General features: G+C 32.3%; 1 protein-coding gene across 7 annotated transcripts in view; it reads right to left on the bottom strand.

Annotated features, from left to right (window-relative positions):
- SPIN1 (spindlin 1) overlaps window positions 1–14,138 on the bottom strand; it is a 227,362-nt gene that overhangs the window by 40,341 nt on the left and 172,883 nt on the right. For 6 of the 7 annotated variants that reach the window (XM_051998067.1, XM_051998088.1, XM_051998056.1 and 3 more), the window contains one exon: window positions 5,184–5,395. In XM_051998067.1, coding sequence (XP_051854027.1) covers window positions 5,184–5,235 — 52 coding nt within the window. In that variant the 5' untranslated portion in view covers window positions 5,236–5,395. Of the gene's footprint in view, window positions 1–5,002; window positions 5,097–5,183; window positions 5,396–14,138 lie in introns of those variants that run through there. The other variant, XM_051998095.1, reaches the window with a different exon arrangement.

Below are 14,138 nucleotides of genomic sequence, written 5' to 3'. Positions count from 1 at the left end.
TGCACTTTTCTATAAAAAGTTTACATTCTGGGGGGCAGCTAGGTGGCACAGTGGATATAGCACCAGCCCTGAAGTCAGGAGGACCTCAGTTCAAATTTAACCTCAGACATTTAAACCTTCCTAGCTGTGTGACCCTGAGCAAGTCACTTAAACCCCAATTGCCAGCCCCCCCCACCCACAAAAAAAGAAGTTTATATTCAAAAGCTTAGTCACAAATGTCAAGCCCAAACTGTCACTGTCCTGAAAGAGAAAAAATTGCAATGGACTTGGATAAAAGAAGTGCTAGGTCGTTATCATGATTAAAAGTTTACTTCACAAGCTTCCCCAAAAGATTTGATGTGGCAAATATAATTTAATGAACCTCAAGAAAGATCATACTTAGAATCTGAGGATAGCCAGTTCAACTCTTTCATTTATAGTTACATATGTGGAAGCCCTCACTTACAGATTGTGGGGTAGGGAGAATGGGAAGAAAATTTGACCAGAGACACTGAGACATTGTTGGTGGAGTTGAGAATGAATCCAACCATTCTAGAGAGCAATCTGGAATTATGCCCCAAAAATTATCAAACTGTTCATACCCTTTGATCCAGCAGTGCTACTACTGGGCTTATACCCCAAAGAGATCTTAAAGAAGGGAAAGGGACCTATATGTGCAAGAATGTTTGTGGCAGCTCTTTTTTATAGAGGCAAGAAACTGGAAAATGAATGGATGCCCATCAATTGGAGAATGGCTGGGTAAACTGTGGTACATGAATGTTATGGACTATTATAATACCCTAATTATTCCCTCTATTCATGTTAAATGAGTTTTTCCTTAAAGATTCATTGTTCTGTAAGAAACGACTAGCAAGATGAATACAGAGAGGCTGAATCATTCCTGGAAACTTGGTTGACTCAAGGCTCAGACTGCTGATATCACTTCCCATCCATCACACAGTCACAAAAAAGGTCACAAAGAGCTGGAAGGGTCCTCTGGTTCTTAGGTGGCAGATCAAGATGGGAACTGAAAATGGCTGAATTAATATGAGTTATTCTAAATGTCTGTCCACATGGACTAATACCAGGTTAATAGATCTCTTTTTTGATAAGTTTATCTCATTTTGTTCCACTACCAAACCTGAACTACTAGGGGAATGTGGATATCCTGAGCCTAGGCCAGCCCAGAACTGGCATTGTCAATAAGATTCCAATATAATGATACCCTTGAAACAGAAGAGCCTAGCAAAGAAAGGTGAGTCCTTAGATTGCTTTTAGTGTTTCTGTGGCCCTTTTGGTGATGTCTCTGGAAATGGAATTTGCTTACCAAGATGCAGTGAATAGAGCTAGATCTTGTCAGAAAGACTTCAATTCAAATTCTACATTACTTATTAGCTCTGTGACCCTCATTTGCAAATCACTAAGATCAAATAATTAAATTTCTCTTTTTATTTCATTCCATTTTGCATCTGTTTGAGACATATTTGACTCCAAATTAAGCCCAGAAGTTCATGAGTCCAGAAGTTCAATTTGTTTAAAATTAAATTGTTCTATAGATCACCTTAATTCAAAAGAAAATCTCTATACAGTCTCATACAGACCTATGTACAATTAAGGGAGATCTTTGATTCTCCTAAAACATTTTTTCCTCCTATTTTTCATTTTCCCATCTAAGGATGTAAACAGTTTAATCTTTAAATAATATATTTTCCCCCCATTTACTTTTCTATGCTTCTCTTGAATTCTATGTTTGTAGATTAGATTCTCTTTAGTTATATTTTTTCAATAGAAATAATTTAAAGTCTTTTCATTGAAGATCCATCTCATCTCCTGAAAGACGGTGTAGAGTTTTACTGGGTAGTTAATTCTTGTTTGTAACCTACATCCTTTGCTTTCCAGAATGTGGTATTCTGGGCCCTCCAACCCTTATTTCCAAAAGCTGTCAGATCCTGGGTAATCCTGACTGTTGCTACTTGGCATTTGAAATTTTTTGGTCTGGCAACTTGCACTAATTTTTTCCTTGAGATTATAGTTCTGGAGTTTCGCATCAATTGTTGTTTGGGGTTTTCCTTGTGGGCTCTCTTTTCAAAGGTGACCAATGGATTCTTTCACGGAGTATTTCCCCCTTTGTTTCTAGAATATTGGAACTGTTTTCCTTGATAATCTCTTGAAGAATGCTATCCAGTTTCTTTTTTTGGTGATGACATTCAGCTCAGCCAATAATTTTTAAATTAACTCTTCTTGATCTATTTTTCAGGTCAGCTGTTTTTCCAATGAGGTATTTCACATTTTCTTCCTTTTTTCATTCTTTTTAATTTGGTTGGATAGATTCTTGATGTCTCATGGAATCATTAACTTCAATTTGCCCTGTTCTAGTTTTTAATGTGTGATTTTCTTCAGTTAGCTTTTGCATCTTTTTTTCCCATTTGGTTAAATCTACTTTTTAAGTAATTGTTTTCTTCAGGCAATTTTTTTCCTTCCTTTTCCAAGTTGACAACTCTCTCATGCATATCTTTTTATTTCCTTTCTCATTTTTTCTTTTACATCTCTTATTTGCCTTTTAAAGTCTTTTATGAGCACTTCTAGAAGACTCTTTGGGGTTGAAACCAATTCATATCATTCTTTGGGATTTCTTCTGTGGACATTTTGTTGTCCTCATCTGAGTAGGTGTTTTGGTCTACTCCATCATCATGATAGTTTTCTATGGTCAAGATTCTTTTCTGTTTCTTAATCATTTTTCTCCCCTTTTCTTTTGATATATATTTTTTTACTTTTATGGTTGAGCTCTGTTCCTGGAGTAAAGGAAATGCTGTCCCAAATTTCTTGTGCAATTTTGAGCACAGGGGCCCCTTACATTTGCAAGGAGGTAGCTTTGCCTACTGTTTTTAGGGCACAGCCTGTTTTTCAGAGTTTGCCTTTTGATCTGGGACTTCTACTAAAAATTCTTAAAGAACTCCAATGGAAGACAAGAAGTCTATTACCTCTGTTCAATTAACCAGCAGACATTGACTCTATCAATCAACTTTTCCTGACAGCAGGATGGAAGGAGGAATTGTTGATAGCCCCAATAATAATTTTTTAATTGCCTGTGATACTTTCGACTTTGTCACCAATTATATTGTTTGCCATTTGTGATGCTGCCTGGTCTTTGTTCTCTTTTACTTCCCAAAACTATATGAAGATTTATATGAAACCTCAATTCCCGATTTTGGCTTTTTGAGGAGTCTAATACTCAATTTTATTGTTGACTGCTAGTCTCATCAATTAAAAAAAAAACATGCTCAGAACTTTATTGCCTCAGTATATCTTAGTTTTCAAACACAACAACTTGATCTAAGTCTCAGTTACTTCATCTGTAAAATGAAAATAGTCACAGCATCTACTTCCTCATCTAGAAAGCTAGATGCCATAGCAGATAAAATATTGGGCCTGATGTCAGTAAGACTCATCTTCTTGAGTTCAAATTCAGCTTCAGACACTTACTTGCTGTGTATCTCTGGGTAAGTTCTTAACCCAATCTGCCTCACTTCCTCATTTGTAAAATGAGCTTGAAAAAGAATGACAAACCACTCCAATCTTTGCCAAGAAAATCTCAAATAGGGCCATGAAGAATTGTATATGACTGAAAAATGACCTAACAACTTTCTCATCACAAGGATAAAATGAAATACTTGTAAAGAGATTTGTAAATCTCAAAGCACTATATAAATGCTAATGATTAGCAATTATTATTGTGAAAACACCTCGCAAACCTAGGAAATTAGACAATAACTTGCCTGTGATTATTCAACAAAAAGAGAACTTGGATATACTCTACATACTTAAAAAACTATACTTGAACAGAAAGAAAATAATTATGGTAAATTTTTAATTTTAACGGGCAATTCCAGGTTGAGAATTTAAACCTCGAAGATATATATTAGAGTCAATCACTTCAGAACTCAGTTTATCTTTAAAGAATTCTGGAGACACTGACGAAATGAAGGAGTAGCAGATGGAAAAAGAAAATGAAAAACTCATAAAAGGATTGTGTTCAGCCCTTGCTGAAACCTTTTTGTTTCAATTGGTCACCATCAGTCAGTTACATTGGGGGAAAAAAAAGGAACCCTTCTTTAATAATGTGCCCCTCAAGGGGCAGCTAGGTAGCGTAGTGGATAGAGAACCACCCCTGAAGTCAGAAGGACCTGAGTTCGAATCTGGCCTCAGATACTTAACACTTCTTGGTGTGACTGCCGGCAAATCACTTAACCTCAATTGCCTTAGCAAAAAAAAAAAAAAAAAAAAAAAAAAAAAGTGTCCCTTAGCCTTAAGGAAATCATCTTTGTACAACTGTTAGATTTTGAAATGACAAGCTTCTGAAACAACTATGCTTGTTCTAGGATAGAACAGAAGCATCTACTGAAATGTGGCAAAATCAAGGATTCTATGAAGAAAGCTCAAAACAAATGGCTATTGTGTGTTCATAGAAGAAACCAGGAATTTTTGGTGGTTCACAGTTGTGTGTGTGTGTGTGTGTGTATGTGTGTGTGTATGTGTGTGTGTGTGTGTGTGTGTGTGTGTGTGTGTGTGTGTTGTTTTGTGTCCTTCCCCTAAAAGGAAAGCATAGTTATTTCTCACTAACACCAGGTACTTATTGAATGAAAACATTATATTTCCCACAATAATCAAACATATATTCCCCTCACAATAATCATTATGGTCTCATTATCCCACTTTATTTTTTTAATAAACTTCTGGAGTCATAGATGTGAATTATTTAACCCACTGTACATCTTCCTTTCTTTTTCTATATTCTCTAATTATTCAAAAGCAAAAATGACTTTCTAGCTTTGATTACTTCATTTACATATTAAAAGTACCTAATAAGTGAATAGTAGTACATAGAATTCTAAGGGGACTGTAAAAGAAATATATGACAATTCTATACTTAATTACTTAATGCCCCCCTGAACTTTATCACAAACATTGTAGGAACAATGATTACTGGTTGAATAACTTACGGAAGATTATATTTCTGACTTACTCTGAAATTCAAGAACATTAACAGTATCAGCTCAATGAGTAATTTTAAACCAACTCTTCCACTGAGTCTTTTAAATCAAAACTTTATATACCTGAAAGATAATATTGAAAGTCTGAGAATCTGATTAGCCAAAAATAAAGTATGTTATATGTAGCATTCCGTACAACTGAGAAATTCTTACCTGCATCAGCTCTGGATCGCTGACCTGCTGTTTTTCCAAATGGGGTCTTCATTCATCTGTGTTTAAGTGAGCAGCAAAGCTGCCAGACTAGGGTGAAAATCCAATATTTTGTAATTATTTTTTCCTCCTGAATTTTAATGTTCTTGTTAATCCACCATTCAAGCGTGAATTTCTTCTCCAAGCTCAGAAGAAATACTTGAAATTATAACACTCTGTAAAACAATGAAGAAACAATTCATTACCCAGAGCCAAAGAAAAAGGCAAAATCAAGATAAATGATCCAAAAAATAAACATTAAAATTAATATATATACACAAATATTGCCTAAAGCATAATTTTCAAATATTTCAAGAAATACTACTAAGCCTCTAGAACCTGGAACCATGTAGGGCTTCGAGGTGAAATTAGCCACTATATAGGCATATCGTGTTTTATTACACTTTGTAGATACTGTGTTTTGGGTTTTTATTGTTGCTGTTTATTTGTTTGCTTGGTTTTTTTTGCAAATTAAAAATTTGTGGTAATCCTGTGTCCAGCAAATCTATTGACACCATTTTTGTGTACTAATATTGTGTGTCATGTTTTGGTAATTCTCAAATATTATAATTTTAAAAATTACTTTAAATCTATTATGTGATCTGTGACTACTGATCTTTAATGTTAAAATTCTAATTGTTTTGGGGAACCACAAACCATACCCATATAAAATAAAGAATTTAATAAATGTTGTAAGTATTCCGATTGATCCACTAACTAGTCCTTCCCTTATCTTTCTCCTTTTCATCAGGCCTCTCTTCACTGACACAGAGCAATACTGAAAATCATATTATGTAAATTTAGTTGACAAAGCAGCAGTAGGGTTGAGAGCTATGACTCCAATTTTGAAAAAAGTTCTGCTGTGACTAAAATGCTACCAAACTTTTTAGTTCAGCTTTGGGATTTTCCAAGTATATCATCATGTTATCTGCAAAAAGTAATAGTCTTATTACTTCATTCCCTATTCTAATTCCTTCTACAATCTTTTTTTCTTCTGTTGCTGCTATGATTTCCAATTATACAGGTAACAGTGGGCATCCTTTGTTTTACCCTAATCTTACTGGGAAGGATTCTAACATCTCACCTTTATGAATAATGCTTGCTTATGGTTTCAGATAGTTTTATAATTTTAAGGAAAAATTCATTTATGCCAACACTTTCAAACATTTTTAAAAGAAATGTGTTACCCTTTATCCAAAGCTTTACCTGCATCTATTGATAAAATTCTTATTTTCCTTATGTTAAACCATCCTTGCATTCCTGAGTATAAATCCCACTTGATCACAAGGTATAATCTTTATAATATATTGTTGTAACCCTTGAGCTAATGTTTTATTTAGGTTTTTTGCATCCATATTCATTAATGGAACTGGTCTATAATTTTATTTTTCTTTTTGCTATTCCTCGTTTAACTATCAAAATCACATTTGTTTCATAAAAGGAGTCTAGTAGGATCCCTTCTTTTCCCACTATTCTAAATAATTTATTTAATATGGGAATTAGTTGATCTTTAAATATATGCTAGAATTTACTTGTAAATCCATTTGGTTCTGGTTTTTTTTTCCTCAGGAAGCTCATTTATAAGCTCATTGAACTGTTCAATTTCTTTTTTCTAAAATAGATCAATTTAGACATTTTATTTCCTCTTCTGCTAATCTAGGCAATTTATATTTTTGTAAAGTCTTTTATTTCATGTAAATTGCTAAATTTATTGGCATATAATTGAGCAAAATAGTTCCCCATAATTGCTTTAATTTTATCTTCACTGGTGACATATTCACCCCTTTTATTTTTGACACTAGTGATTTGGTTTTCTTCTCTTTTTTAATCAAATTAACCAATTGCTCACCTACTTTTCCCCCCCTTAATAAAGCCAACTTCTAGTTTTATTTATTAATTCAATGGGTTTTTAATCAATTTATTTAATCCAACTTTAATTTTTAGGATTCCTAATTTAGTATTTAATTGGGGATTTTCAGTTTTCTAGTAGATTTTTTTTTTAGTTATATACCTAAATTATAAATCTGTTTTCTCTATTTTATTGATGCAAACATATACACACACATGTTTTCCTCTGATCACTGTTTTTGTTGTATTCCATAGTCTCATGATTGTCATTCTCTTTAAAGAAGTTACTGATTGTTTTAAGATTAGGTTATTTAATCTCCAATTAACTTTCAGCCAATATTTATGTGATCTTTTAAATATGCATATTGCATTATGATCTGAAAAGGATACTTTTTAACTATACAACTTTTATGTCCTAATAAAGATGTAGTCCTTTCTATTTCCATTTAACTCCAGATTTCTATCATTTCCAGCTTGTCTAAAATTCAATTTCCTTCCTTGACTTCATATTTAATTTTTTTTGTTAGATTTATCTTGTTCTGAGAGGGGAAGATTAAAATTTCCCATTTATAGTACTACTATCTATCTCTACCTGTAATTCATTTAACTTTTTTTTTAATTTAGTTTTTTTTAAATTAAAACATTTTTACAATATTTGGTGAAGATAGGTTCAAATTAATATTGCTTCATTGTCTACCATAATTAAAAAAAAATTTTTAATGTAAAAAAATGCTATCAAACAGCATATTCTACTCCAGAGAAATCTTTCATGAAAAAGAGTCAATTGATGAGGAAAAACTTCATTGTTTCATTTTAGAAAGTGTCAAACTTTAGTCTTAACTTTAGTCTTAAGTAACCAACATCCTGATTATCAGCAGCTGTCAATATTGTGGCAAAATTTTTCACAAGCATAAAGAATATATAACATGCTGAAGGCTCAAATTATGGTTAGCATTTTTAAAAACGCTTTAAAAATATTTTTAAAATAAGATATGCACATTTTTTAGATATAATGCTATTATACACTTAATAGGATTAATAGTACAAATTTAACTTTTACATGCACTGGGAAAGAAAAAGTCATATGATTTGTTTTTTTTTTACAGTGGCATGGAACCAAACCTGCAATGTTTCTGAGGTATGTCTGTATATTCTTTCCAAAAGGATAATATACACTACCAAATCAATTGAGATTTCCAGCAGTTGTACAAGTTTTCTAAGACAGTCCCACAATGTTCTAATTTTCTTGGGTTGATATCTAAATACTGGCTATAGAAGCAAAGCAGATTGGGGATTTCAGGACTAGCAAAAGAAATAACTTTTGCATCCAAACCATCTTCGCATTTTGATATACTCTTTCTCAAAAAGATTCTCAAAAATCTATGAAAGATCATAGATTTCAAATGAAAATCAAGACAAGAACATTTGCCACCAATGAGCAGGGGAAGAGATTAGAGGGCATCCTTAAAAGTCTCTTTTTCAGAAACAGATGGAAAGAAAAGCCAGTATCTTTCTAAAAGACATTTTGAGCAGTTTTGTAGTCAATCTAATCCTTTCAGATTTACAGGAATTTCTTACCATTTGCCTTATTACTCTACTAGAAAATAAAATTTTTCTTTGTAATTTGGGATGTCATTCTCTATTTAGTGTTGATTAAAAACAAAATTAAATTATGTTTTATCTAGTAGATTTTATTCAATTTCTAATGTGTTTGATAATTACTACTTTGAAATGTAGTTGGAAAAAACTGGAAGTTTCAAAGTCCCCCTTTTACTTTCCTCTTAATATTTAATATTTTTCACCTTTTACTTTTTTGAATGATTTTTATCATTTTGTTTAATTCTATAAAGTATATTTTTTGCAAGTTTGATTACTATAACACCTAAACATACAGAATAATTTGGATAGTATTTTTACAGAGAAGTTGCAACTCTTAGTAAACAAAGTGGAGAACTTATAAAGACAGATTTAAATACCTCCCATGACACTTAGTTTTGTAGCTACAGAACAATCACTACCTTTCTGAGACTCAAGCAAATCTTTAACATTTATATGGAAAAGTTTCTATCTTTCACAATGGAAGGAATTCCCATGCCTAAAAAACAACAGAAGCTAACATCCATAGAGTGCCTTATCATATGTTGGGCATGACAACTTAAGCATTTTAAAATCATTATGTCATTTGATCATCAAAACAATCCTGGGAGGTAGATGCTATTACATCCCATTTTGCGAACTGGGGCAAGCAGGATTAAGTGACTAGCCCAGGGTCACATAGCTAAAAAGTATCTGGGGCTAGATTTGAACTCAGATCTTCCTGACTGCAAGCCTAGAGCATCCATATATCGCACCACCTACCTGCCTTATTGATATAGCTACAATTTTTACCACATTAGCATTACCCAATCATAAACACTGAATCTTTCCAGTTACTTTCTTCTCTTATTTCAATTAAAATTTTTGTAATTAATTTGTAAGTCCTCCTTATATTATCATATAAACTCCTAATTATTCCATTTTGCGTCTTTAAATGACCTTTTCTAGAAACAAAAAACACACATTAAGTATTATTCAGGAACCCCAAGGACTCTACTCAATAAGAACAAAAACTGGAAAGTTGGTGGAGGAAAAATTTAGTCCAGCATCTAAAACTGTAGAGAAAAAAATGCAACAAAGGCAAATAATTATATTTTCTATGGGCAAGAGAACAGTTTATTTAGTGACATGTATCACCTTTTAACAAAAGGGGCCACACTCTGACCATCTTAATAAAGCCAAAGACCCTCATGACAAGAAAAGGACTATTTGAAAGGAGAAGGTGGCTAGTTGGAAAGATCAAAATTGTTTACTAGGAGCTAATATAATGCCGGAGAAACTGAGGCAGGAGAGAGATTAGAGAGTTTTTAATATTTTATTAATTGGAGAGCATAATTGACTGGACAGAACTCTTGTCTCAAAGTATCCAGCGATGAATGGGAAAATCCCAAATCCTTCTATACCTTTTACAAACAAAGAAGGGGACAGAAGTGGAAAATATCTTCACAGATTCATTTGGTTCTGTCAGGATGGGGGAGGAGGCTATAAATTCTTACTAAAAGCCAGAGTCAGGATGTCTGAACAAACAGAAGTAAAGATGTCAATAAGGTGTCCGGGATAGTCTTATCTTTTGGAATATTTTAGAGGGATGGTGTCATAAATTCTTGAGGACAGAAGGAATTAGGAGTCAGGAAGTCTGATCTCCCCCTTATCTTGAGTCTTATATTGATAATTTATAACCTTAGAGCAAATGGTTCTCAGTCTTAATGGACTGAGGGAAGGTCGGGGGAGGGTGTTTACAACTAAGGGGATTGAGGCAAAACAGTTAAGGAAACTTGAGATAGAAAATTCAGGGAAAGTGAGTCAGGACAGTAAGGGAAACTAGTGCAGGGAAAGTGAGTCAGGACAATTAAAGAGAATTGTGGCATAACAATAGGCAAAATAGCCTGGCCTTCAAATAAGGCCTCTCTATAGTCAAGAAATGTTTATTGCTTTATGGGCCTCAACTACCTTTAATAATCTTGGCTAGAAATTTGGAACCATCTAAACCAAGACTACCTTTAATCGTCCCCTTGAGAGCAATCAAACCACCCTTATTTTCCAAGATACCCTGAATATAAAGTCATCTTAAGAAGAAATTTAAAACACTATAAGCAACTTTACAAACTGATCAAGATATATAAAAATCAGAAAAATGAAAATTTTAAAAGCCCAAAGGCATCATACACACCAAGTAAGCAGTGATGGGCAAGAACTGGGAAAATTTATTGTAGAAGAATATGGGGGAAAGAAAATTCCCTCAGCCACTGTGAAATGGAGCAATGAAATGGTCCAACTATGTTAGTAAATAATTTGGAATTGTATATAAAGTTATTAAGCTGTTCATACTTTTAGACTTAAGACTTTTAGAGATTCCATTACTGGGACTATATTCTAAAAAGGCATCAGGAGAATTTTTGCAAAGGGAGCTATAAAATGTTAATTAAAAAAATAAGATTTGTTTTCTAGCAAAACAGTATCAATGGGACAAGACATTATGAAAAGATACAAAATATAATTTACTTTTCCAGCCCCAAATAACCTTGCAATCCAGTTGCAAAGATAAAAACACACTCAATAAAACTAAGCATTAGAATAAATGAAATGAGATAATATTTTATATCAAAAGGTTCTATGGGCTGCTTAAGTGTTGTCCAAACCAGATTAAAATATAACTGAGACATGTTTAACAAAATAAAAAGAAAATCAAAAGAGATAATAATTTCTGATTTTCTAATTATTATGAGAACATTTCCATCAGTTACTTTACAAATTGAGTGCTAGAGACGTTCAGAAGATGGTAAAATTAGCTAGTCCTAATGTATGGATAGGATTCAAATAGGCTGAAAGGTCAAAACATTTTTAAAAGGATGGGAGAATCACATCATCAATTTTGAATTTAAAGATTTTGAGATGTCATCTAGCCCAGTGATTCTCAAAGTATGGTCCACACTATTGAGAATGCTCTAGATCCAGAAATTTCAAATTATTTTCATAATAATATTAAAGCACTATTTGCCTTTATCACTCTCACCCTTTCATATTTACACACTGGGGTTTTCCAGAGGCTGTATGACATATGAAATAAAGATTCAGCTGCAAACATGAAGATGAAGTTATTATCTTGTCCACAGAATTTTGCTTTACAAATGAATGTGTCTATAGGTATTATATATAGGTATATCTATAGGCACTTATTTTTCTTTGTTTTAATCTGTCATTAGCACCAATAAATCATGGAAATATCTTCATCTAAATACATATTTGGCAACAACACACTCAAGTGGTATTAAAAATATTAAACATAGTTAATATTTCAATCTCATGGTTTGTCCAGAACAGGTGAGCTGACATCTGTACTAATGATGCAAATACAATGGTAGGTAAAACTTGCTGTTATCTTAGCTCAAATCAAGTAAGTGGCAGGCACCAGATTATAATATTAGTGATAATATTCTTCAGTATCATGTACTTAAGTATAAATGAATGAATAAATGAATAAGTAAATAAGAGCAAATTAACACTTTTTAAATACTGGTTTCACTTAAAAAATGTCTTTGATGAAATAATATGATTACTTTTATTAAATATTGAACTTGAATACACATCTTTTCAATATACTGTTTGAAGAATTGAGAAGTATATATAAAATATTTATACCATATAATGGTTATCTTGAGAAAAAAGCACTTACGCAATTGCTTGATTTTTCAAATTGGAAGTGATTACTTTTTATTGGAACTATTTCCTTTTTTATGGGAATATACTTTTTACTTGAAAAAATTTATAAAACCATGGTGATGCAGATGTGAGTATTTGACAGACATTTTCACAAAAATTAGCAAAAATAAACCTGTCATTTCAAGTGAAAATTAAAATTTTGGAAAACTTATTTTTTTAGATTGTTAAATTTTCAATATTTAAAGACTCTTTATTAAGGAGAACAATGCTGCTATTAATGAATGTGGGGTTTTTTGGTATTGTATGATAAAATATCTATTATTTGGAAATCTGTATATCTCAATCTTTTTTCAAATGGTCAGTGCGTGGTATTACTAAAAACACTTCTGGATAAAAGATTCATCCAAAGTACAAGATAAATTAATGCATTTTACTGTATTAGTGCAAAAAAGGACACTGAAATAATTAAAATTAACTTATAAGAATCTACTGTTTGTCTAATTTTTATGTAATGTAAAAGAATATTAATAATTATGTGAAAAAAGCTATTAAAATACTCCTCCTTGACCAACTATATATCTGTGTGGGGCTAGATTTTGTTCTTAGACTTCAACCAAAACAATATATTGCAATGGATCAAATTCAGAAGCAGATATGAGAATCCAATTTCTTATATTAAGCCAGATATCTGAGTTTGGAGGGGTAAAGAGGGAAAGTAAAGCAATGTTACTTTTTTCACCTAATTGTTTTGAAAAACTCATTTTCATTTAAAAAAAGGTGTTTGTACTAATAGGAAAATAGGTTTCTCATTTTAAATTAATTAATAAGTACATACTTTTAAATTTTACTAAATACTAAATAGAAAAGCCCTGTCAGTTCCTTAATAATTTTTAAGAGTACAAATGAGACCAAAATACTTGAAAACTAATCCAATCTAATCCTTTCAAATTAGAGGTGAGCAAACTGAATCCAAAAGGTTAAATGATTTGTTTTAGGTAACAATCAGCATTCAGGTTTCAGATTTCTGACTTGAAATTCAGAACTCCTTACTGAAAGAAATAGTCACCTCAGTGGAATATATACAATTACTTAACCCAATATATCATAAAGCCCACATTTTTTAATAAATGCTTGTTATTTTGTTGTGTATATATTCTTTTGGTAAAGCATGATTTTGGAATAATGACTAATCAAAGATGAGAAATGCTATAGATGTGGAACACTATATATATTGTCAGTCTTTTGGTTTTGTTTATTAGCTTTTAAGAAATCTATCATGAAATCTCAAGAAGTCTGGGCATAGAGGAAGAGGGTTAGGACAGGAATGGATATGTAAAAATTGCTAGGATGTTGAAACAAAGGCATCCATAAGATTTATTTATAAAAGTCTGATGTAGAAAAATATATATATGTTACTAATTTACCTCTTGTTCAGTCATATCTGACTTTTCATGACTCTATTTTGGGATTTTCTTGATAAAGCCACTGGAATGATTTGTCATGTCCTTATCCACTTCATTGAAAGATGATTTAAACTTGGGATAAACAGGGTTAAGTGACTTGCTCAAGGTCATATAGCTACTAAGTGCCTGAGGCTGAATTTTAACTCATTGAAGATGAGCCTTTTTCCAAGCTCTATCCACTTCACCATCTAGCTGCCCCCGCACATACTAAGTAGATGTATATAAAAGGAAAAAAATATATAAAGCTGAAAGAACAGAAGGAATAGCAAAACATATCATCACCTTTGCCATACCTGGCAACATTTATTTTATGTTCTGTTATTAGCCACTGCACAAAGATTACTCTGAAGTC

Source organism: Antechinus flavipes, chromosome 1 (assembly GCF_016432865.1).
Source record: "Antechinus flavipes isolate AdamAnt ecotype Samford, QLD, Australia chromosome 1, AdamAnt_v2, whole genome shotgun sequence".
NCBI classification, from domain to species: Eukaryota; Metazoa; Chordata; class Mammalia; order Dasyuromorphia; family Dasyuridae; genus Antechinus; species Antechinus flavipes.
This window is presented reverse-complemented; position numbering and strand designations above follow the sequence as displayed.